Raw genomic sequence first — 26,479 nt, 5'->3', positions numbered from 1 at the left:
TGTGAGGCATGCCTGTGAGGCCTCCAAAAACATAGTAGTATAATCTGCTAACTCCGATTCTAGTAACTCTTCCTCTGTGTGAAGAGGAAGCCTAAGGCCCAAAACCGCTAGGGTAACCCTAAGAAAAGTGCTCATAGCCTCTACTACTATAAGGTAAAGTGTGGAGCTAAGGGGAATCCCTACCTCATGGAACAAGAGATGTGAAAGCACTCACCATGCCCCTCGTAGACCAAAACTATATTATGGGCATCCCTAGAGAGAAACCCATCCATGCCATCACCCCTTCCAAGAAGTCCCAATCCACTCTTTTCAAATTCTAGCAAGATAATGGCAAGGGGTTGTTGTTGGCTACATTATTTTGTGTGCCATGAATCTCTCTCTAAAGATCAGGCTGAAGCCCCATACTCACTGCCTTTGCTAAGATTTTGTAAGAAGATTCAAGTAGAGTTATAGGCCTCTACTATGTCTAATATTGGTCTTGTTGCCACCTTTCAAGGCAAGGTGCGTAAGACCCTGCGTGAGAAAAGGGGGCACTGACATCATCACCAATGTAATCCCAAAAATCGCAAAAAGAAGGATGGAAAGATACCATCATCCCTTGGGCATTTGCCTTTCGTGCAAAGCATGTCTCAGCTCATCCTTCAAAAAGGAGGCAACGAAAGAGGTGCACATATCATCTAATAAGCTTTGGCTTGCGCTCACAGACATTCTATTATGCAACATCTCTATCCAAAGAGTAGGCCTCTGCAGAGAGCAAGGTCTAATAAAAATCTGAGGCAATATTATTTGGATATGTGTGAAATTCTCCCTTAGAATCCTACAAGCATCTCAATCTTCTCGCATCTCATGACATGCACATACACATGCACTTGCAATTAACCTCGTCAACACCAACCCTCAAGGTACATCTTTGGATGGGGGGCCCATGGCAAGCGCAAGCCTTTCCCATGGTATGACCCATCGCCTGCTCGAGAACCCTTGATCTTGTAGGTACTCCCTCGAGCTTCCATGCCTATATCCTCTACTTAGACTACAATTCAATCCCAACAAAATCTCTCCCTAGCCAACGTATTCATCAAGAAATAACTCAATCTTTTGGCATCACGTTATGAGAGTCGAGCATCATACCTTACCATGCCACGACGTCCCGGACATCCATCTTCCCATGCCAATCACTCCTCCATGAGATCTTGGCACTCATTCCACCCATCACAGGGTGTGGACCCCTTCTATCACAACTACATCATGTTGAGGGTCCACACCACTTCTACAACGGAGACCTAGCATGAAGAACCTCTACATCACCTATCACGTTTCATGCTGCTTGGATAAGTTATTTGCCATGAAGGCTGCCGAACGCTTCCTATCACTTTGCCCTACATCCAATTTTGCTGCTTGGATAAGTTATTTGCCATGAAGGCTGCCGAACGCTTCCTATCACTTTGCCCTACATCTAATTTTGCATATCAGTCCCAACTAACCACTTAACCTCAACTGCCAACTCCATGGCATATCTTGAACCATCCACACTATCCACTTCTCAGTAGCAGCTTCACTACCGACTTGGGTGGACTTAGGTAACACAAGAACGCAGTCATCATTTAGGAAGGGAAGTATGTTTACCACTTTGTAGGTTAACATAGTTCTACCTGCCCCACCTACCATAAGGCACTTTGCCATCTTATGTGCGTGAACGGGCACTTAGCTTTTTAAGACAGCACTGGAACATATAAAGTCACCTTACTCTACGCTTAATGTCAAATAGGCTATGGACTTAGCGTACATAGTTGCTTAAGAGTATTAATAGAGACCAAACTATTTTTAAGTTTGATCGGCCTATTGTGAAAACTATTCATTTGTATATAGGTCGTTTTTTATAATAAGCAATACACAATCACTCCGTAATAGTTCGCTTGTGAGCTCTCCTTCTTCCCTCTTCTTGCTTGCTTGTATGCCTTTGAATTCATGCTTGTTAGATGGATGCATGCTTGAATAGGTTTGATTGTAAGTTTCCCTCTTCGATTAGCTTCTTCTTCCCCTACTTTTGGTGAGAGAGAACCATCATGAAGGACCATCTCTTCTTGCCTTCATCTAGGCATTAAGAGCTCTCCTTTCACCCCTTTGACAAGGAGCATTCTGATGTGACAATGGGGCAAGGACACGATGAATGAGCTAGCACACCCACGATGGAAAGTTACATTTAAGGCTCAAAGGCAAGACCCAACGACACGTGCTTCAGTAAGGCTACCGTAAGCTCTTGACTTGAACAGGTGTGTGTAGTAAAGAGTTGGATGCTTGCAAGGAAATAGAAGCAAAACTCAGAGCTTGCAACTTGCTAAATAATTTGTGTGATGTGTGTGTTTACTAGTTGTAATAGGTTTTTTTGAGCTTGTAAGGAGTGATAATAAGTTTCTAAAGAATCTTCAATTTCAAGTGTAAAAAGGGGGAAAGAAAGAGCCAAAATGTAAGTGTCCAAGAAGTGGGGAAGAAAGGTCCAAAATGTAAGTGTGACCATGTGCAAGAGGTCATATGAGTGTGAAAGGACCAAACCCACACCTTAAGGATAAGGTGATGAGTGGTAAAGGAGACTATTTGGGGGGGTGTGTAAAGACTCAGATGCCTACAAGGAGATGTAAGGAAAAACTAGAGCTTTCAAGGAGGAAGCTAGCTAAATAATTGTTTATGGTGTGTGTTTACTTCTATTTCTACTAGGTTTCCTTGAGTTTGTAAGGAGTGGTAATAAGTTTAATATAAAAAAAGGGGGAAGAAATGTCCAAAAATGTGGTCATAGGCTAGTGGTCTTATGAGTATGAAAGCAACAAGCCACACCTTAAGGATAAAGGGAAGAGCGGTAAATAGGACCTTTTAATTGTGTGTGTAGATAGTTGGATGCCTGAGTGGTAAAGAGGACCTTTTAATTGTGTACACAACTGGATGCCTGAAAAGAGATGGAAGCAAAACTCGAAGCTGATAAGGAGGAATCTATACCCCTTTGTACATGGATATTCAAGCAATAAAGTGTGGGTTTTTAATAGTATTTAAAAAACATAATATTCTTTGGTAGAACCTAAGACATTTAGCCATGAACTATTAGTAGTATTGTTATGAGCTCGCTGACAATGTCTACATGAGTTCATTGGAGGACCAAGGATGAGAAAAAGCGATAGTTCACAAAGGAAAATCACTTCAAATGCAAATGGCCACCACTTAATAACATGTTGATTTGCATGGACTTTATTGAGAGGCCCTTTCTATATTAAACGATTGGATCACCCACCTTATTCTCTTCAACGCATGTAATTTGACGTGTAATTATGAATAGCATCCTTGTTTTTCGACTAGAACCATTGCCAATAAGAGTGATTCATTGACCTTTGAGTGTCATTGTGTACATCGTCGAAAAACAAGGATAGCATCCAAAACCTTGCATCAATCCTATGTTGATTTTGAATCATTGACTAGTTAGTGCTCTGCATGCTTCGACTAGAACCATTGCCACCATTGAGCAAGTTAGCACACAATATTTTGTTTCTTCAAAACAACAGGGGGAATAAAGCATTAACTATCCAGTAAGCCACATACTTAGGTTTACATCAATGCTATGTCATTTTGAGAAGTCGTAGCAACATTGATACGAAGTGAATGACAAACCAAAGCTCTATATACATAGGTTTGCTTCAATACCACCATTCAACAAGATAATCCCTGTCCCTTAAAAAAGCTACATTGAAACAAGGAACTCTATCCACTAAAAAATTGTCATCACTCAAACAGTCACCTTTGTCCTATTCAATGATGACTAAGTTGTGTACGAACAATGAGTTTGCTAATGCAAGTTCATCTTTCTCAATGCTCGAGATATGCTGAAAAGATGCAGTGAACCATACAGACAAAGTAGAGTAACTCAATTTTACATTCCAAATCTCAAAACAATCATACACACTTGGGAATATTGTCCTCGTAGCTTGTGAGCACTAGGCATTCAAATATCCTGGAGCAATTTTGGTAGCTACTTAAAAACAAATCATAAACAAACGTATGTGATCCACCTACTTCTTGACTGCATTAGAAATTCTTGAATAAAATTAAAACATTTACTCAACTACTCAATGTGATTTAACATCTCAATTAGTTTCACATCGATAGCAAAATTAATAGCACGAGAAGTGCTTGGTTGAAGGTCAGTCTTTGGAAAATCCATGGATTGAGTGACCAAAACTTGTGTGATTTCTAATTAGTTCTCTAAGCATGATGTGTGATAAAACACCAAAACCTTTTTTTTCAATATGTGATTTCATTGACTAGGCTAACCACACCATGCCCCAAAAAATAAGAGTAGCCCCCGCTGCTGTGTTGAATTGCCCTAGCTGCTGTGTTGAAGTGCTGTCAGAACTCGTTCTACGCTCCACTCTCTGAATCTCACAGCAACTGTGCATTGCCAGTTCTTTGATGAATTAAAGCCCATAGCTTCTGGATGAACCTGATTTCGGCTATCCCTATTGCTGCCTTCCATTCTGCTTTAAACCCATTTCTGTATAGTCTTTCTTCAGTCTGATCCTTGTCCTGTCCTTCACTAGTTTTCCCAAATCTGAAATGAGCTCTAGCTGTTTGGTTTGGTTTTCCTGAAACGTGCATGCACCCCCCAACCAATTAATCAGGAAGGCATTTCTTGCAATATGAAGGATATGTTTCATGCGAATCCAGATTTTATAGAATGCATCTTTTACATACCTGCATTCCAAGTAAAACATGCTGTATCTCCTCCAAACCTTTCTCAAAGGCATCTTCACGTGCAGCCAAAATGTTGACGGATTCTAGCGTTTTTTTAGTAAGAAAAGCAGTCTGCATAAACAAACCTTCACCAACTCAATGTTTGAAGCAGTAGAAAGCAAAAACATAGCCTTCAGCGCCCATTTTACTTTGAAAATATCCACAAGAAGTTCTCTTAAAAACTTCTTCCAGGGGTTATGATAAAATGGAGTGCCTCAAAAAGTCACTAAAACAACTACTCAAATAAACAAACTTTCTAGCCTTCAACCATACAGCTTAAGTAAAAACACACACTAGCCACAATGGCCATGTTATGCGTATGTACTCAGGAGGTGGAAGAATTTGCCAAAAGTGAAAAGAGCACCCCGAAGTATTAGAGGTCCAGAAATCAGCAGCCCCACATTCCCACTTCCAAACTCACCTTGACAGTAACAGACTCTACAGTCTATCAACTTAAAGAAAGAAAGAAAATAGTATCACCGTACTACAACAGACCACAAGGGTCTATGAGACCAGGGTAATGCATGAAATGTTACCTATCATGCACATTGGCACGAAAACATGTGTAAAATGACAATGATTAAAAAAGTAGACTATAAAAGCTAGATTTCACTTTATAAGAAAATACCTATAAATACCGATGTAGAATCAGCACGTCGGCCTCTGCAATAAAAGTCTCCGAGTCACAAGCAGGCCATGGCACATCCCAAAACCTTCAATTGATCATGGCTACCTGACTTAGGCCATCTCATGCAAGGCAACAAATGTCTAGTGTCCATCACTTGGATGGCAAAATCCTTCCTGACTCAAATTTTGGGCTTATGATTTCTGGTTTAGTCGATTACTCCATAGCTTCCCCCCTTCACCCCCAACGTATAAACCATAGTTGTTTCTCGTACCGGTACGAACCCATTCGTACAATATGGTTCGTACGGTACGATTTTTTTATTCCACCCCGCCCCCCCCCCCCCCCCCACCTTGAGAAAAAAATTCCAAATGCTAAAAAAAATACAGAAATCCTGCTTAACAAAGATCCTAAATGCCCGCAATACTTCACAACTTTCGTGTCCACTCAGTATTCCATATGGGGTTGCTGAGAGACCTAAAAAATCTGGCAAGGTAGACTGGTAGTGTACACTTGATGGGTAGGATGAGAGAATCTTGCTACATCACTTGGAGATCCCTGGTATAGGTAGGCTAGGCAGTCAGATCCTCAAGTTATGTACGAGGGAGAAGATTTGGACATGGCCATTTTGATCTAGAGAGGAGTCCCTAAACCTATCACCCTAGATGCACTGCTCGTATTTATGCAAGGACGGTCCCTTAGTCATAAACGCTACACTGGGAGACCTTTGGTATTGCATTACCCTTTTGGAGACAATTGGGAGATCCAACTAGGAGAGACATCTCGGACACATCTCCATGTTCTGGTTCCTCAAGCACTGTAGACTCCTCCCCCCCGCCCCCCACCCCCCCCCCCCAACCTTCCCTCACATTCAAGCTTGAAGCTCCATAGTTTGTAAGTGTTGTGAAAAAAACCCATATTTTATCGTACGGTATTCGAAAATTTCATATCGCACCAAAAATTCCCGTACGGTATCGTATTTTCGTACCATGACAACTATGGTATAAACTCCCCCTGAGAACGGCCAGCCATGGAGAGAGCACTTAAAAAAACCCTGGGAAAAGAAAAGCAAATCACTCTGTAAAAAGGAAAAGAAAATGTGGAACCTAATTATCAATGGAGAAGACCTTGCACTTCTTTCTCACAAAGCAAAACTTTCTAACAAATCTCAGGAGGCATTATGGCTATCTCGGTTAGTGGTTGATTTGGGCTATACAGGGGATATTCCATTGTTGCATTGTGACAGTCAGAGTGCCATCCAGTTGGCAAAGAACCCTGTCTTTCATGCAAAGACGAAGCATGTGGATGTGAAGTATCACTTCATCAGAGAGGTGATAGAGAACAAGCAAATTCAGCTTGTTAAGATTCATACGGATGACAACCCGGCTGATCTGTTGACGAAGAGTTTGCCTCCGGAGCGGTTTGCTCATTGCAGACACTTGATGGGCATTGGATGAGGCCATTTTCAGCCTTGATATGGCCTTGTATATTATCATGTACATGCTGATTTTTTTTTCTTTTCCTTCATTTAAGGGCACTTTGCCTTTAAGTGGGAGGTTGTTGGGGTAAAGGCGTTATGCCCACCCTTATAGTGTGTACAAGCCCATAAGTTATAGTACATGGTACACTTAGTACTTTTAATGTACTAAGTGCACTATGTGTACTAGTGCAATATACATGTGTGATAGGGGAGTCACACACTCATGCCTCATGAGTTGACTTATCCCCACAACTCTCTCTCTCTCTCTCTCCCTTGCTTCTCTGTGTATGTCTCCCATGAATGAACTCTAAACCCTAATTCAGTTTCTCTCATCAATGTATAAAACTGTTCCCCATTAAATTTGGCTATTTCCTGTGCTGACGAGGCCCTGGTGTATAAATATAGACAGGAGATGACTTCTAACAAAGGGAGCCAGCCCTTATATACTACCTCAGGATGCTGGTCGGCCAACTGTGGCAGGCCGACAGCATGGCTGTAGCATAAAACACTACATAAAATGCCCAAAAAATACCCAAAAAATGGTAGAAAATTGCTGAATAATCTCTGCTAAGATATGCCAATGCAAGGCCTCACAAATGGCCAATACAAGCATGAAAAAATGATGATGACCCTCTGGAGATGATATAATCCAACAGCCTTAGGGCTGGCCCCTACTATATGGATGCAACTAACATGCTTCTAATGCATTCTACACCTAAGACTGACATCTACATGTACCTACATGAGGACTACTTGCTGAATTCTCCAAAGTGGGTTAAGAAGACTAACCTAACATTCACCTAACAGACCTCTATGACTAGAAGACTAACCTACATAGCTCGTGCCTAACATGTTCCAGACTGGGGCTCACAATGGGGTCACGGCATACGACACAATCTCCTATCAAGTTACTACTACTATACATGTTTCTTGCACTGTTGATGAACCAATGTGTCACCATATACCACAGTGCATGGGTGCACGTGGCAATGCCCAGATTCACCTTATAAAAAAGTGCAATTTATAACCTCATGGTAGTCATCCACAAGACAATAAACCATCAACTCTATCATGCATAGAATGGACTAGATACTACGGCATCCCCACTAACGTCATCAATGCCCAGTAGTGGGTATAGAACTTGGTATCAATATATGCTCCCCCGCACACACACCCCACGCACACATACACACAGAGAAGAGTATATGTTCATACAAAGGTTTGTGTACTGAGTTTCTGTCAAAGCTCCGGAGATACAGGGCAAACTCAGCCATAATGAGGCCTGTGGTGTTCCACAAGACCCAAGGGGAATGGCAATCCTGTGAGTCGGATGCCACTTGGGGCATACCAAGAAAGGCTTTCATCAAGAAATGGTTCCAAGGGATGATGATCCTCTTAAGGAGTGGAGTGAGAGTGCCAAACTCAATATTCAAGATAAGAAGACCAAAGAAAGTGTTCAAAGACGCGGCAAGAAGGCAAGGGGACAAAGTGGAATAGATGCATAGATCTTCTTCAGATTTGGAGTGGAATTGGAGACCAGGCAGGGTTTTCAATGAAAAGGTTGCAAGGAAGGGAAGGATGCCAAGCGGATGATGACAATCATCCAAGGTCAGAAGTTGGAATCCCGTCATCAAGTTGAGCAAAAGGGGTCATGTGCATGCACATGGACTTGCTAATTCATGGGCTAATCCCTGCAGGGCAGAAAAAAACAAGATGAACTAGGACATGAGTAGGGCAAAGGGAATCCCAAGAAGAGCATCCAGAGGATGCAAGATCTAGCTGACAGGGTAATGAAGGGATTTATGGACTAGTCCGCAGCAGATACAATATTATGGATATTTTCTACTGGCCGACAATAATCGGTCAGCTTGGTGGTGTAATATGCAGCGGAAGTCTTCGTATTGGAGGATCCTATCGCACAAATGCTCACACCGTCCTCTGTATCCTGAGTTTCGCGAGTTTAGCAATCCACTTTAATGACTTCAAACTTTAAAGAGAGATGAGAGAGGGAGAGAGAGATGAGAACTGTACACCAGATTGGGTCCCAAATTACCCACTGAAGGGCCCCCTATCCCGTTACCGAGATAGTATTTGCTTTATTACTTTAGAGAGAATGACTGTGGACTGTAGATAAGCCAAACACAAGATCTCGGAGGATCGGAAGCCTGGCTGAACTGTGTTAGAAGTCATCTCCTGTCTTTCTGTAGACACCAGGGCCTTTGTTGTGGGTGTGCTCGCCCTTGTAGGTGTTGTTCTCATTTTTCCCCACTCTCCATATTTTTTTCCCCATTTTTTCCTATTTTTCCATGGTTTGGGTGGCTGCCCTTTGATGGCAGGATGACCCAGTGGCTGGCCGACTGCACTAGTGTGCACGTGTTCACCTTCTGGAGCAAGCCGACTGGATTATACAAGTCATGGACCTCTCTGATGATGGATGACACCAATCGTGAGGCAGTCGGCTGCCTTTAGCACAAGCCGACTAGGTATTTGGGGCCATATAAAATGGCCCCATGGCCCCCATTCCATTTTGTATCATTCCGGGATTCTTCTTGTGTATATAGAGCAAAGTTACACGCCTCTATCTCTCTCTCTCTCTCTCTCTTGTGCTGTTATTTTCTGCATTGCGTTTTGCTCGTGTTCCCAGATGTCATCATCTCCGCTACGTATTCTGACATGGTATCAGAGCCTAGGCTCTAGATAGTTCTTGGGATTTGTGTGAGCAAGAGGGGGACTGTTGTGTTGCTGATTGGTGGACTGTACGGGATTGTTTGGGAAGAGGAGAAGCAAGAGAATGGCGGGCTGATTTGCTGGACAGCCACTTGCAAGTGTAAGTTCTTCTTTGTTCCCACCCACCCACCCTTTTTCAGAGTACATGTGAAGATCCCGACACTCCTCACGTTCCCGGTGGACCATCAGTTGGACGCGAACAACTACGGCATATGGAAGGTTATGATGGAATCTGTTCTGGAGTCTTACGACCTCGCTGATTTCGTCGTTGTTGGGGTTCCACGGCCGGAAGTAGAGGAAGGGGAGTTACCGTCGATTCGAAAGGACCGACAGGCACAGGCACAGGCACAGGCACAGATGTGGGATAATGTCAACGCCAGGGTCCGTTTGTTTATCTTCCTCAACTGCACACCGCAAGTAATCAATCGTGTAAAGCATATGACGCTAGCCAAAGGTATATGGCAGCATTTGGTCTCTCTTTACAACAAGGTTTCGCCCATGAAAAGGATTTCCTTGGAAGTACAGATGCGAGTTATGAGCCCTGCAAAGTCGTTGACAATGCGGGAGCATATTAACAAGCTGCAGGCTCTTCAGCAGGAAGTTCTTCAGGCTAGGAAGGAGATATCGTCAGAGGACATGGCCATAACGTTGCTGTCACACTTGCCCTCTCAGTACTCAGCATTTTACTCGTCTTTGATTACCAATGGCAGGCTCAGCACCATCACGTGGGAGAAGCTTGTGCCCATGGTCTTGGACCAGGAGGAACAATTGACGAACCCTCCTCAGGGTGGAGGTTCGGAGGCCTTAACTGGCCAACGGTCGAAAGGCCGTAACACGGGCAAAGGGAAGGCTTCATCGGAGAAGTCTTCTAAGAAGAAGTTTGTTTACTGACCGCGAGAAACTAAAGGCAGAGAGGACCTTTAATGATTGTGGCGAAAAAGGCCACTATTGGAGATAGTGTCCCAAGCGGAAGACCAAGAAGGGTGAAGATTCCTCAGTAGCAATCATGAAGACTCCGGCTTTTGTGCACCTAGAGGTGATGGACACCGATGTTTCATTTTCTTCAGGCAAGGAGAAGGTTGGAGGATTCTCCGCAACGGATACTGAGGAGTGGATTCTAGACAGTGGTGCTTCCAGGCACATGACTCCTTCCCATTCAAATTTACAAGATCTCTGCAGGTATTCTGGTCACATTCTTACTCCGGATACATCCACTATCCCAGTTCACAGTGAGGGTAGGTTGGAGATAGTTCCCGATGGCAAAGGGGGGAAGCATTCCTCCCAGGTGTTGTATGTTCCGTCACTTGGTTTTCATCTGTTGTCAGTGCATCAGGTTTGCAAGACTGGCATACGGGTGGAGTTTGATGAGCATTTTGTTGCTCTCCGGGACAAAGCAACAGACGAGGTGGTTTGGGAAGGCGGAGTGGAGAATGGAGTTTACAAGCTTTCAGCACTCTCTCCCCCAAGTCCTCAAGTTTGTGATGAGTGGCAGTTTGGTAATGGCCACTTAAGTGTGGATACACTACAGGTGCATGTTGGGGTAAAGGCATAATGCCCACCCTTATAGTGTGTACAAGCCCATAAGTTATAGTACATAGTACACTTAGTACTTTAAATGTACTAAGTGCACTATGTGTACTAGTGCAATATACATGTGTGATAGGAGAGTCACACACTTATTCCCATGAGTTGACTTATCCCCACAACTCTCTCTCTCTCTCCCTTGTTGTTTCTCTGTGTATGTCTCCCACATGAATCTCTAACCCTGATTATTCTCTCTCCCATTCAATTGGTATCAGAGCTTAGTGATCCCTCCCTCTTCCCTCTTCTCCTTGATAGCTGAACGAGCTGTACTGTAGCTGGCTGTCACCCTCATTAGGTGAGTCGTACTGTTCCATGCACTCAGCCCTTGTTTTGCTGCCCAGCTAATTAGAGCAGTGCAGTCATAACAGCCAGGTGATGCAACTCGCAACAGCGAACACAGGCGCAGGTGGAGAAGAAGGCGAAGAGTCAACGTGCAGCCAGACGTCCAATTCAGGCGGACACGTAAGCCACTAGGCGTATATGCGAAGGCGGCAATCAGGCGTGAGGGAAGGAAAGCACCCGTAGCGTGGCTGAGGTAGCGAGGAGGCTAGCGCGCACAACTGGCCGCGTAGCCAACAACTAGGCAAAGGCGAACGTGCATCTATTCGCGCCCAGCCAGCAGCGCAGGCTGGCTACTAGGCGAAGGCGAGCAAGCGAGCGAGGAGTAGCTGTTGTGCGTGTACCAACGAAGCTCTCCTCAGGCAAATTCGTTCGCTCCACGTATGTTGGGCAGCCAACGAATTGTACGCTGTGCCATCGCCTTGCACCTTCTGGCCTCACTTTCTACAACAGTAACAGCAGCAGCAGCCCCGCAGGAGCTTCTTGGGCTTTGTTGTTTTCCAAAGCTTGATGTTGGGTGCTGGAGCTTCTCCGCCTTCTGTCTCTGCAAGGTCTAAGGTTTCCGAGGCTGAACAGAGCATCAGATTTCTGCAGAGCAGCACCAAATTCAGCACACCCCCCTTTTCCTGCAACCAAAAATCAGAAATTACAAGGTATTCTGCTTCAATTTTTTTTTGGGATTTGCAATTGAGCAAGTACAATCATCAATTGAGCAAGTACAGGTGCCCAATTGCTCAATTTTGAGCAAAATTGGCAAAATTGGGTGACATTGGTCACAATCAGGATCAATTTGCAGGAAATTGGATGTCGAAATTTGGGGCTTTTGATGTAATTGTGCAATTAAGCAGTCATACATGCTGTATGATGTGAGAAATCGCACATTTGGGCAAAATTTGCAGCAAATTGCAGTGCAAATCAAGGGGCTTTTGTGCCGATTTGCATGCAGGCAATCGCATTTGATGCTGTGGATAATGTGTTGATGCCTTACAAGCACTCAATGTGCCTGTAAATCAAGGGGCTTTTATGTACTGGATGTATATGTGGCCAGGAGGAAGCATCGCGAAGATTTTGGATGCCTTCATGTGCGTCAATGTACCATGTATGATCAGCAATTGATCTTAAATCAAGGGGCTTTTTCAAGATTTTATGCTTGTTGAGCTCGGCAAAGCAGCACGCAAGACATTTATGCCTTGAATCCTCAGAAATCAGCTTGCAGTCAAGGGGCTTTTGCCCAATTTCTGTTCGGGACTGTTTTATGCAGTGTTCGGGACTATAAAAGTCTGATTTTTACTCATTTGGACAGCCAGGAGAGCATTTATTGCTACTGTACCTACTGGTACAGATTTGACACAGCTTTGTGCAAGTTTTGGCATGGCTGTACACTGATTTGAGTGAGGAAAAGGTTCAATTTCAGCTGCTGTACTTGCCGGTACAGGTTTGGTACATCATTGGTGAGCACTTAGTACTGTTGTACAGTACTTTGGAAGGGCAACAGAGCACATTTAAGGTGCTGTCCTAAATCTGCAGCAACCAGATTTTGGTAATTTCATCACATAAAGTGGGAGAAAAGTTGCATTTGTGCTTCCGCAGAGTGGGAGATAAAGCTTGGGAGAATAACTGTGAGCACTTTGTGTGCTTTTGGTGCAGTGTTTGCACACTTGCAGGGAGTCAGCAGGCATTGACAGGTTGCATATTGCTATGGCAACCACAGGTGAGAGCTCTTCATTGCTTCACATCAAGAAGCTTGAAGGCTCACATAACTATGATATTTGGCAAACCCAGTGCTATAATGTGTTGCTCCAGAAGAAGCAGCACAAGCCTATCAAAGAAAGGGGTGTAAAGCCCGCTTCTCTTACTGCTGAAGAGTGGGAAGATATGGATGAGCTGGCAAGATCTACTATCATGTTGTCTGTGTCAGACTCTTTACTTTTCAGCATTCGTGAAGAGAAGACAGCTTGGGGAATGTGGCAGAGATTGCAGGACTTGTATGCCCAGCAAAGTGCCTCAAGCAAAGTGTATTGGTTGAAGAAACTCATAGGTCTTCAGATGAAGGAAGGGGCGTCTATGGCAGCCCATTTAAATGAGTTTAATGGTATTGTCAGCCAAGTTATAAATCAAAAGTTGGCAATGGACGATGAGTTCAAAGCCACTTTTCTCTTATGCACTTTGCCAGAGAGTTGGGATACATTCAGGACAGCCACTAGCAATTCGAATGCTATGCTGTCATATGCAGATGTTGAGGGTGCTCTTCTTCAAGAAGAGATGAACAGGAAAAACAACTCTGTTGGAAAGTCCAATGCAATGAATGCACGTGGGAGATCCCAGCGAAGGGGTAAAAGCCAAGAACGGGGAAGGAGCTAGTCTCGCTCCAAAAAGGACTTGGAATGCCATTATTGTGGCAAGAAGGGACACATTAAAAAGCAATGCTACAAATGGAAAAATGATCAAAAGGAAAAGGGAAAAGGCAAAGACAAAGACAAAGATGAAGCCAAAGATGTAAAGCCAAAGGGCAAAAGTGGAGTCAAGATTGAAGAAATCAATGTGTCACATGCAGGTGACAGTGAGGATGAGGTCCTATTTACGTCTTCACTTGATGCCCATTCACTTCTTACAGGTGGTCATGGTATGCACTCATGGATCATTGATTCAGGTGCCTCCTTTCATGTCACAGGTTGCAGAGACTTGTTTGTCAGGTATACTGCTGGCAATGAAGGAGTGGTTTATTTGGGTGATAACCATGCATGCAAGATTCTTGGCAGAGGTGATGTGAGGCTTGTGTTTTCAGATGGCTCACAGCTTATGCTCCATGATGTCAGGCATGTGCCTGAGATCAAGAAGAATCTACTTTCTACTGGACAGCTTGATGATGCTGATTATGTTACCACATTTGGTTGTGGAAAGTGGAAAATTAGTAAGGGCTCACTGGTTGTTGCCAGAGGCTCTAAGGTGGACACTCTTTATTTCATGCATGCAGGTGTTTGTCACCATGCTACTGTAAATGCAACCGAGCTGCCGGAAATCTCTATGTGGCATAGCTGGTTGGGACACATGAGTGTCAAAGGAATGGAGCAATTGTCTCGTTTGGGTTACTTGCCTTCTCTAAAGTTTTCAAGTTTTCAGTTTTGTGAGCATTGTATATATGGTAGGCAACTCCAGTGCCCCCACAAGAAAGCTCTTGGACAGAAAGATGCTCAGTTAGAGCTTGTGCATACAGATGTATGTGAGATGCCTCAGCTTTCTTTGGGAGGGGCAAAATACTTTGTGTCTTTTATTGATGATGCCACACGCAAGGTGTGGGTTTATCCTCTTCGTTTGAAGAGTGATACATTCTCAGTGTTTCAGAAGTTTGTTGCTCTTGTTGAGAATCAAACTGGCAAAACACTGAAGGCTTTGCGTTCCGACAATGGTGGAGAGTATATGTCCAACAGTTTCAGGACTTTTGTGATGCTAAAGGCATCAAGAGGAAGCCCTCTACTCCTTATGATCCTCCACAAAACGGGACAGCAGAGAGGATGAACAGGACCATTCAGGAGAAGGTCCGTTCTATGTTGTCACATGCTGCGTTACCTCATGGTTTTTGGGCTGAAGCTGTTATGACAGCCGTTCACCTTATAAACAGGTCACCTAACACGAGGCTTGGTGGGAAAGTGCCAGAAGAAGTATGGACAGGGAAGCCTCCGTCATACAAGCACTTGAGAGTGTTTGGTTGCGTTGCGTACGTGCACATACGCAGGGAAATGCGCACCAAACTTGATCCTAAGTCTCACAAATGCATATTCCTAGGATATGGTGACAAAGGTGAAATGGGGTATAGACTTTGGGATCCCGTGAATAGAAAGATAATACGCAGCAATGATGTCATTTTTGATGAAACATGCATGTATAAGGAGCCTGCACGGCAACAAGAGCCTGGCAGAGTCATCTTTGATGATGATGGACATCATGGACAACAACCAAGGGCTGTAAATCAGCCATTACAGCAGGAAAACCAACCCTTAAATGGTGCTGAAAATGGTCCAAATGGACAGCCAGAGATGGTAGAAGATATCCCTATGGATATACCACAGTTAGAGGAGATACCGGGCATGATATTTCAGCCTTGTGGCATGGAACAGGAGCCACCAATGGGTGATATGCAGGCTGGATAGCAACCTGCAAATGATGGTCATTGGGTACGGAGGTCCACAAGACCCTCCAGAGCCCCTGACAGGTTTGTTCCAGGGGTTGACTACTTGATGCTTACTGACTGTGGGGAGCCCTCATGTTACAAGGAGGCTTTACAGAGGGCAGACAAGGCTCTTTGGGAGCGTGCCATGAAGTTAGAGATGGATTCTCTGCACAAAAATGGAACATGGAAGTTGGTGCATTTACCTGCAGGCAAGAAGGTTTTGCCATGCAAGTGGGTTTACAGGCTCAAAGTTGCACCAGATGCAAAGCCAAGATACAAAGCCAGGTTAGTGGCTAAGGGCTTCAAGCAGGAATATGGTGTGGACTTTGATGAGATCTTCTCTCCAGTGGTCAAAATGACCACACTTAGAGCTGTGTTAGCTTTGGTTGCACATGATGATCTGGACTTGATTCAGATGGATGTGAAGACTGCTTTTCTTCACGGTGATCTCCATGAGGAGATATATATGCAACACCCCGAGGGTTATGCAGTGAGTGGAAAGGAGAAGCTTGTATGCAAGCTGAAAAAGAGTCTTTATGGGCTCAAACAGGCACCAAGGGAATGGTATCATAAATTTGATACATTCATGAAATCCCAGAAATTCAGGAGAAGTGACATAGATCACTGCTTATACACCAAGAAAGCTTTGGATGGCAGTCTATTGATCCTCATCTTGTATGTTGATGATATGTTGATTGCCGGGAAATCTCGTAAGGAGATGGATACCTTGAAGCAGAGGCTGCATCAAACCTTTGATATGAAGGATTTGGGTGATGCAAATCACATTTTGGGTATGCGGATACTTCGGGACAGAAATCAGCATGTGTTGTATTTGTCTCAGAAGGAATACATTGGCAAAGTCTTGCAGAGGTTCAATATGGACGGGGGGAAGAAGACTAGTACTCCTTTGCCTCCATATGTGAAACTCAGTGCTATGGACAGCCCACAGTCGGATAGAGACAGGGCTGATATGGCCAAGGTTCCGTATGCTTCAGCTTGTGGCAGTCTCATGTATGCCATGGTTGCTACTAGGCCGGACATTGCATTTGCAGTGGGAGTAGTTTCTAGATACATGGCTAAACCTGGCAAGAAGCATTGGGAAGCAGTGAAAGGTGTCATGAGATACCTGAAGGGCACACAGGATATGTGCATATGTTTTGGCAAACAGGATGCATTAGTGCATGGCTACACGGATTCGGATTATGCCGGTCATCCAGATAACCGGAAGTCTACTACCGGTTATGTGTTTACATTCACAGGAGGTGATGTGTCATGGATATCCAGGATGCAGAAGTGCACAGCCTTATCTACTACAGAGGCCGAGTATATTGCAGCCACAGAGGCTTGCAAGGAGGCATTATGGCTATCTCGGTTAGTGGTTGATTTGGGTTATACAGGGGATATTCCATTGTTGCATTGTGACAGTCAGAGTGCCATCCAGTTGGCAAAGAACCCTCTCTTTCATGCAAAGACGAAGCATGTGGATGTGAAGTATCACTTCATCAGAGAGGTGATAGAGAACAAGCAAATTCAGCTTGTTAAGATTCATACGGATGACAACCCGGCTGATCTGTTGACAAAGAGTTTGCCTCCGGAGCGGTTTGCTCATTGCAGACACTTGATGGGCATTGGATGAGGCCAGTTTCAGCCTTGATATGGCCTTGTATATTATCATGTACATGCTGATTTTTCTTTTCCTTTACTTAAGGGCACTTTGCCTTTAAGAGGTTGTTGGGGTAAAGGCATAATGCCCACCCTTATAGTGTGTACAAGCCCATAAGTTATAGTACATAGTACACTTAGTACTTTTAATGTACTAAGTGCACTATGTGTACTAGTGCAATATACATGTGTGATAGGGGAGTCACACACTTATTCCCATGAGTTGACTTATCCCCACAACTCTCTCTCTCTCTCCCTTGTTGTTTCTCTGTGTATGTCTCCCACATGAATCTCTAACCCTGATTATTCTCTCTCCCATTCAGTGCAGGCTTTCCGGGACCAGATAGTGGATAGCTTGCCAGTTGATGGCAGCAGTTGGCAGGAACTTTCCAGTACAGATGTTGGTAGTTCTTGTGTTCGTCAGTAAGAGAAAACTGAACAGGTAACTTATGCTCTGATGTCTCGTAGTATTCGGGACATAGAAACTCCTCAAGATGAGGATGTTCTTTCCACGGGGACCTTTCGGAAAGCCAGGCAGGTGGCAGTTGATTACTTGCAGAAGGAGGTGCATACTCCAGGCTTTGTGGTTCCAGATTCAGAGGGGGTGGTTGACAGGTTTCAGAAGGCCTTGCGTGGTCTTCAACACATTTCCAGGACTAGGTTTTGCACCATAACAGGTGTTGATCCTTATGAGCAGTGTGATGCCTCTTTGACTCGGAAGCAGAATGGTTCAGTGATCTGATTGATGGACACCAGATTGGACGGGAGCTTCTTGATGAGGCAATTGAGCTCATGGTTGCAGGTGACTCGTTGGGAGGCAGGATTGCGTATCCTATGGTTTCTGCGGCATGCGAAGGATCATGGACTCTTTTACACAGGAGGGGGATTGATTGATGGAGTCCGACTCCACGGTTGGAATGACTCAGTGTGGGGAGGAGATCCGGACACGCAGGGATCTACTTCAGGCCCAGGAGCAATTTTATGGAGCGGTAAGAGGCAGTCATATTTTGACTTGTCTAAGATAGAGGCAGAGTACCGGGCTACTTGTGACGCTGCTTGTGAGGTGGTGCGGCTGCTGCAGAGGTTGCACTACAGGATTGGGCTTCCACTGGAGGAACCCATGGTCATTCAGAGGCACTTTGTTCATGAACAGATCCTTGCTGATGACATCTTGCTAGAGTTCTGTTCGATGGAGAACAGTACGGTGGACCTCTTCACGAAATCGCTATCTCAGGATTTGCTCAGGCGGCACCCCAGCTCCCTGTGGTTGGTTTCACAGCCAGGAGCTGAGAGGGGGTGTTAGAAGTCATCTCCTATCTTTCTGTAGACACCAGGGCCTTTGTTGTGGGTGTGCCCGCCCTTGTAGGTGTTGTTCTCATTTTTCCCCACCTCTCCATATTTCTTTCCCCATTTTTTCCTATTTTTCCATGGTTTGGGTGGCTGCCTTTTGATGGCAGGATGACCCAATGGCTGGCCGACTGCACTAGTGTGCACGTGTTCACCTTCTGGAGCAGGCCAACTGGATTATACGGGTCGTGGACCTCTCTGATGATGGCCGACTGGATGACACCAGTCGTGAGGCAGTCGGCTGCCTTTAGCACAGGCCGACTGGGTATTTGGGGCCATATAAAATGGCCCCATGGCCCCCATTCCATTTTGTATCATTCCGGGATTCTTCTTGTGTATATAGAGCAGAGTTACACGCCTCTATCTCTCTCTCTCTTGTGCTGTTATTTTCTGCATTGCGTTTTGCTCTTGTGCTCCCAGATCCGGTCATCATCTCCGATGCGTAATCTGACACACTGTGCACGGCTGTAGAAACACCACAATGAGCTAATCTCCAGCCTATGCACTCTTCCCAAGGGTATCAGGAAGGGCTGCACACCTGAGGCTGAGAAAGGACTCTAGTGGACTATTCTAAGCTATGAAAGCATGCTGAAAATGCTTATGAATGCTGTGTTACCTTCACCAGATGGCTGGGCAGATGTGGATGATGAATGGAAGGCTGAGACCTGCTGTAGGACTGAAACGCAGGACTGTAGGGGGTACTGTGCACAGGCCGGCTGCTGGATATGCAGAAAACGCAGGTGTACTTGCTCGGAACTGGCCTGTGGATGGCTGTACGGCTGCGTTGAAGACTGTGGATGGCTGTACTGCTGCGCTGAAGACTCTGGACTGCTGTAGGCAAAACACAGATGCTCAGAGGTGCTGAAGAGGCAAACGCAAGCCTGAGGAGAAGAAGGGACTACTGGCTGCAGGCGGGTATGCTCCTAGGGCTGAGGAATGAGGTGCCTGGATTCTGAATGCTGAATGGGATACTAAGCACAAGGCTTGCCTATTTATACTAGTTGGGAGTTGGTCAAAGTTGGCTGACTGGACATAAAGTTATTAAACTTTATGTTATAAAATGGCATTAAATGCTAATAAAATACTATAAAATATTGGGAAAATACCAAATAAATCCTAGTTAATTTCCTAAGGCTTCTGTGATGTTCTGAGTGATGCACAGGCATATGAATGCATGTTATGCAAAATGCAGAGTGCTTTCTGATGCAAACACTAAGGCTTCTACTGACTCTACATGCATGAATGATTCTCTCGAAGTGGGTTAAGGGCTCGTGCCTGACTTATCCTGGACTGAGGATATACAATGGAGTCACGGTGTACGACAAATATCATCCTGCTAGGTTCTAATAATGTACAAATGTTGCACTGCTGATGATGAGCCATCTTGTCACCATGCACTGAGTGCAGAGTGCATGTGACAGGTGGTGGTCCACAAAGCCTATAAATAGGCTCAACCAAGAATCATTAGGACCATTCAGTCCCTTTTTGGGATTGAGTCATAGACTAGGATTAGACTAGGGTTTTCTACCTTTTCAAGGACAGCCTAGGGCTTGCCAAGACCTGTACTACCTTTTTGTACATTATGAATTCAGCTCTCTCTCTCTCTTTCTCTCCTCTCCATCGTCTACTTGCGTTTGCATCAAACATGTTCCAGGAAAGGTGTTTAGAGCTGAAAGAAGACTACAAAAGCTTCCGCATGTGATCAGTTCTTGGGAGGAGCTCGACTCAAAGTTCGCAGATGACACAACTGCCTACCTCTCTTGAGATGTGGAGAATCTCCAGAGATTTCCGGTTGCAGTTCAGATCTTTTGCCGAGCCTCAAGCACACAGATTAACTGGCACAAGTCATGTGGATCTTGAGTGAGCTCATCCCCTACCCCGGCTTGGCAACCAATTGAGTCCTTTTCAGTGGATTCCGAGGGGTACCCCAATCCGTTATCTTGGCTGCCAAGTTTGGAATTGACATCACCTCAGAGCAACAGCTTGCCCCCCTCCTTCCGAGCATTCCGAAGCAGCTTCTTTATTGGAGCACGACCAAGCCCCCACTCGTTGGTCCTTCTCGCCACCATGTGGTACATCATCTCCTATTGGGCTTTCTCCAAGGCATGTATTGGTCACATATAGCAATTGATCCTTTGGGCAGGCATGCCGGCACGGGCCAAGGTGGCCTGGAGAGTCATCATTCAACCTCGCCACAAAGGTGGCCTAGGCATTATTGATCCTTCTATGCAGAGCACAGCCCTTTTGGGCAAGTTGATCACTAGAGGACTCCTCCCAAGTGCGAGCCTTGGAAGGACTTTCTCATGGCCCACATCTCCACCCGCATTCCAATTCTTGGTGGTCCCTCGTCTTTGAGCCCTTCACAAACATGAGGAGCCACGGCCTTAGCCCAACCTTCGAGGACCAATTCTTCCCAACCAGCCTCTTCCGGACTTGGGACCACATTTGTTCTACTCTTCACCAATCTCCCCAAGTCCTAGATGAGGAGAGACTTCGACAACCGCTGGTTTGGAACCCCTTGATTACGCGTCCTAGTGGCCACATGCTTGGCTGCACCCTCATAACTTTCTTTATAGGACCACAAGGTAGATTGAGCCGATCCCCCCCTTGACAAAGGACCTCAGCAGCTGCACTTTACAAAGGTGAGTGATTGGGTTTCATGACCACAGATGGCACATCAACCCACCTCTGGCTAAAGTGACCACAGAGAGATCTTGGAGACTATGGTTATGGGAGGGCCGGCCACTCATGTGTCTATAGTGGGAGCCTGGTGAGTGGCAATGTGGCACGATCCCTTCACCCCCAAGGATGCCCCCAACATCCCCTTCTTTGAGTACACGGTCGTCTGGGCCACAGGATTCAGATTCCAGAGGTAGTTAGCCAACGGCAGCTGTACACTAGCAAACCATGGAAGATTACTCTTTTTCTTGGGCAGATAGTTGCGGATCCTCCACAATTTCACCATGAACCAAGCACCAACATGCACCATCACCTTGGGGTGGTAGCCTGGGCTTCCGAGACAGCATCGACCCTAGCATATGATGAGATGAGGCAGGACCTCGCCCTTCTCCTCTCTCATCACGATATCACGGCAACCTTGTTATCAACAGCCTCAGTTGGAAGGAGGCCATCATGCCCCTGTCAGAGGTGGGAGATCATCAACAGTATAGCAGCATGGCACATTTGGCGTGCTCACTGAGATAGCCTTCCTCTGAGAGCGGCCAGCCAGCGAGCCATGCTTAACCATTATGGATAATCCTCACTTCTATCCTCCATAAGCTTGCTAATCATCTCTAATTCTAATAGAGGTCCTTATAGTTTCATTCGCATGGGTTGTACTAGTCACATGAAGTATATGTGCAAGAGGTGTGCAATTAATGCTCTTTTGCGCTATAACTTGATATACTTGGCCTCTCATTTGATGTTACATGCATGGGAAGCATGCTGTTGAAGGCTGCTTAATTTGGTATTTTGAATGCAATTAAATTAATGAGAAGAGAGAGACGAGAAGAGTACACATACACCCAATCGCGTTCCAACTAGCCCACCTATGGGTCCCCCACCTTGCAATGTATTTGCTTGTATTGCTGGATATGTAAATGAGATACAAGATGACCCTGTGAAGCATTGACCTCTGTGGACTGCACGTGGGTTGATTATAATAGCACTCCTTGTGCAACACGGCCTACTTCTCAAGGAACTATTTTCTTTTGAGCCGAAAAACAGAAAAGAATGAAGGCATGCATGATTAGACACATTCCTGGTTGCAATACAACTAACCGCCTGTATAGGATCACGAAGAGTCTGTCTGGTCACTCTGAATCGTACTCCCAGTTTCTCTAACTGTTTAGACAGTACCCGAATGGTCGTGACAGCACTTGCAACCTCGTCCTCTAGTTTTCTAACCCGTTCCTCCACACTAGAATCTGCATCAGCCAACTTGCTTTTTGTCCTCCTAAAATGGCCCCTGCCTTTCCATTGCCTTGCTCTCAGGACAGCATTGATGATAAGTGCTGCTAGCAAAAAGGAGCTTTGCCAGACAGGGAGACTCCCACTTCTCAGCATCAATGGCACTGAAGTTGATGAGGCAACCTAAAATCTCAAAAACATATGCGCTTGGATTAGCACCATAATATCAAAGTGCATTAATCGCATGTCCCATAAGTATTCATGATTGGATTAGGACTAAGCATATGCTGTCCCGATGATATATCTCAAAAACGTATGTGCTTGGATTAGCACCATATTTTAACGTGCATTAATCGCATGTCCCAAAAGTAATCATGATTGGATTAGGATTATGCATATGTTATCCCTATATCGAGATGATAGATATTCAGATAGTAGAACAAAATAGAGGGTAGGGACTACCTACAAGACGGGACTCCTGCGATCCACCGTTCATCACAGCAGCTATGGAGGCAGCTGTAGCTACAGCAATGCAACCGCCTTCTCCTACAATGAGGACGCTATCCACGTTCAGTTTCCCGTGTGGGGTTTCTCTATGATCGGCGCCTGACAAGAGCAACTAGCTCAGCTACAGAAATATAAACATTGAAACCCTATTTTTTATGAATAAACCAGAAGGTCAGGTATCTTGCCCGAGAGAAGACTTTCGTCGCGATGGGCAGAAGCGCTGACAATGGTGCTCCGGAGGTTTCTGAAACGAGCTGCCTTCAGCAACCTCTTCCTGCCGACTGGAATCCAGCTGAACGGCTGGCATATGACCTTCAACCTGAAATGAGAAGAAGAGGAAACCTGCAAGCCAAAACTAGGGTTGCGATTGAACGAAGAAAAATAGCTCGGGAGCCGCAGGGTGGGCAGGTTGGCTGTTTTGATCGGCTGCAAGGCGAGACGCGATGCCATGACTAATCTTGCTAACGATGTTCCAAATGGACGGGGAGAGAGCGCTTTCAATTGATGCAAATAAATGAAAGCTCCTTTGGTCTTATGTAAGAACATAACCAGCATGCTTGAAGTTGCCTCGTTTATCCATTTTTGAAATGTCATTAATAAACGAAGGCTCCTTTGGTCTTATGTAAGAACATAACCAGCATGCTTTTGCTAGTAGACATGGGGTGGGTCCAGCATGCTTTTGCCAGTAGACATGGGGTTTGGGGTTTTCTCTAGTTCACATCTTCTATGCGGGAAGGCAAGCCTTTTCAGGTACTCTTATCATGGTTAGACATGAGCTTCAACCTGAATTGGCATAGAATGATCCCAATGGCAAATGGATTGTTGTGCAATGTATGATTGCTGATGAGGTGTGTGTTTATGTCTCGCAAACTTCAACGCGACCAGGGCTACAATGTGGTAGATGGATCGTTGTGTAATGTATGATTGCATAAATTTGAGTGTGTTTATGCCTCATAAACTTCAATGAGACCAGGGCTGCAATGTGGCAATCTTTTCAAACATATCCATGGCTAATCAAATGCTTTTATTATAGGGGATTTTAACAATTCACCTGCCTATATTGACAATTCGTCTCATCGTTCCCATATGATGCGCATTGAGAAACAAATGTGGGATCAAACCTTGACTCTTTTGGATGCATGCGATTTGTGGACACATTTGATGCCTCAGTAGGCAGCGGGGCTTTACTTTTCATCATAATGCACTTGCAAACTATTGGGTGTGTTTGGATAGATGGTATCTTCTATATGCTACCCAATACGATGCATATACTTGCAAAATGTGGATTGATCTTACATTGAGGCTTTTGAATCAGGCTGGGTTATATTTTGGTATGTCAATTTTGCATGACAGAAAGTTGTTGATACTAAATAGAAGTTATCACATGCTCCCTTTATACAAATGGTACATGCCATTGTACATCCTCTTATACTTCATACTTCACATGAGAGAGGATCTCGATGTTGCTTGGTATGGTTTTGTGATGCGTATGCAAGTTGTTATTCAGGACTATGGTAGATGGTATATGGGGTAAACTAGGATGCGAGTGGCTCATGCAAAATCAACCCTGCAAGAATACATGAAAATTAGTGAATTGCAACCTTTGCTAGTTGATAAGCATCGGAATATGGCATAAGCCAAACATCGAAATATGGCACAACCCTGCAAGAATACACTGCAATTAGCGAATTGTATTGATAATTCATAAGTATCAGAATACTCACAAGTGGCAAAACTTGAGCTCGACAAAAGCTGCTTCTTGACAAAAGCTTCTTCTTGACAAAGACTATTCTTCCAAATCCTTTTTTGAAAATTTACACACATCCAAACAAAAGCACTCTATTGTAAGTGTGAAACTATTTAAAGGAACTTGGACATGTACCAAAGCAAAACTTGCTAATGTTTGTCGTCACTATTTTGCAACAATATAACCAATGCTTATATACGCATCGAATATGCTAAATACACAAACCAAGATGTCCTCATTATGTAGGTGGACATAGCTAAAGCCTTTGATATTGTTATGAGGGATTTCATAGCACAAGTAATGAATAGAATGGGATTTGGGTGCAAAATGAAAAATGTTGTTTTTTGGCTATATCAAGAAGGTACATCGAAATGCATTTTGGGAGGTGAAATTTCAGCCCCCTAGAAGTTAGGAAAGTCCAGATAGAGATGTCCTCTCAGTGCTCTGCCATATGCTATTGCTACACATCTGATGCTCTTGCTAAATGGAATTTCCATGGGGAATAGAAACAATTTTGTGGCTCAAGCCTAAGCCAATGATTCTTTCTTTTTTCCTCAACACACAAAGCCTGATGTGAGGATAATCAACTTTATGGATTGGTTGTTGGGCTGAATGTCAACTTTGCAAAATCAAAGCTTTATCATTGAAAATTTATGATTAGCATAGATTACTTTGGCCAGGACAAATTGTGCCACCTGATCAAATATTTTGACATCTTGGTGGATACCCCATTGGATGGGAGATCTCTCTCAAAGAAGAGACTGATCCAGGACAAATTGTGCCACCTAATTAAATAGTCAGACATCTTGGATACCCCATTGGATGGGAGATCTCTCTCAAAGAAGAGACCAAGTGGGTGATGCAAAAGCTACATCACAAAATTAAATGTTGGAAGCTATCTACATGGCCATTGCATGTATGTCTGCAAATAGTGTAGTCTATAATCATGGTGTATGTGCAATTATCTCCCTTTGCTACCTTGGTCTCACAGATAGATTCACATTTTCATATCTAAAGACTTGGAATGCTTGTGGAAAACAAAAGCGGACAGAAAAGCCCTTCGTCTGATGAAGAAAGATTTAGTTTTCTCACCTAAGATGCATGGTGGTCTTAATATTCTCAATATTCATTATCATGTCCTCGCAAAGAAGGACATGCTTCTACTTGATTTTGTGGCACAAACAAAGCCATGGGCTTGAATGTTGGGCAGTATGTGTGTCTCCATGCATACATAAACATATGAACTTTGGGTCACCAGTTATGATGATATAGTTTCTTTGGACATTTTAATGGGAAAATCACGGGTTCTCCTCATGCTACTACTCTCATTCAAGACTGGAAAGCTTTGTTGCATCACTTACATTGGTCAAGCAGGGAAATTATTTGATTATGGATCATTGGACTAGGGTGTTTGAGATGTGCCTCTTGCATTATCCTAGCCAAGAATGGCCTATAACCTTTCCATGCTTGGAATTTGCCACATACAGGATGTTATTGATGAGCCTATAGCCTTTCCGTGCTTGGAATTTGCCACCTACAGGATGTTATTGATGAGCCTATAGCCTTTCTGTGCTTGGAATTTGCCACATACATGATGTTTTTTGAGATGTGCCT

At 44.4% G+C, this 26,479-nt stretch overlaps 1 protein-coding gene across 1 annotated transcript; it reads right to left on the bottom strand.

Moving 5' to 3' along the window:
• Nucleotides 1-4,082: 4,082 nt before the first annotated feature.
• LOC147609201 (uncharacterized) lies at nucleotides 4,083-23,609 on the bottom strand. Its single transcript, XM_086787916.1, has 5 exons — nucleotides 23,304-23,609; nucleotides 23,078-23,217; nucleotides 22,483-22,794; nucleotides 4,732-4,842; nucleotides 4,083-4,622 (listed from the first exon to the last, which is right to left on the bottom strand). The coding sequence occupies exons 1-5, from the start codon at nucleotides 23,566-23,568 to the stop codon at nucleotides 4,497-4,499; spliced, it is 954 nt and encodes a 317-aa protein (XP_086644042.1). The 5' UTR covers nucleotides 23,569-23,609; the 3' UTR covers nucleotides 4,083-4,496.
• Nucleotides 23,610-26,479: the final 2,870 nt, after the last annotated feature.

This window comes from Cibotium barometz, chromosome 51 (genome assembly GCF_041138505.1).
Source record: "Cibotium barometz isolate CiBa-2024 chromosome 51, ASM4113850v1, whole genome shotgun sequence".
Lineage (NCBI taxonomy): Eukaryota > Viridiplantae > Streptophyta > Polypodiopsida > Cyatheales > Cibotiaceae > Cibotium > Cibotium barometz.
This window is presented reverse-complemented; position numbering and strand designations above follow the sequence as displayed.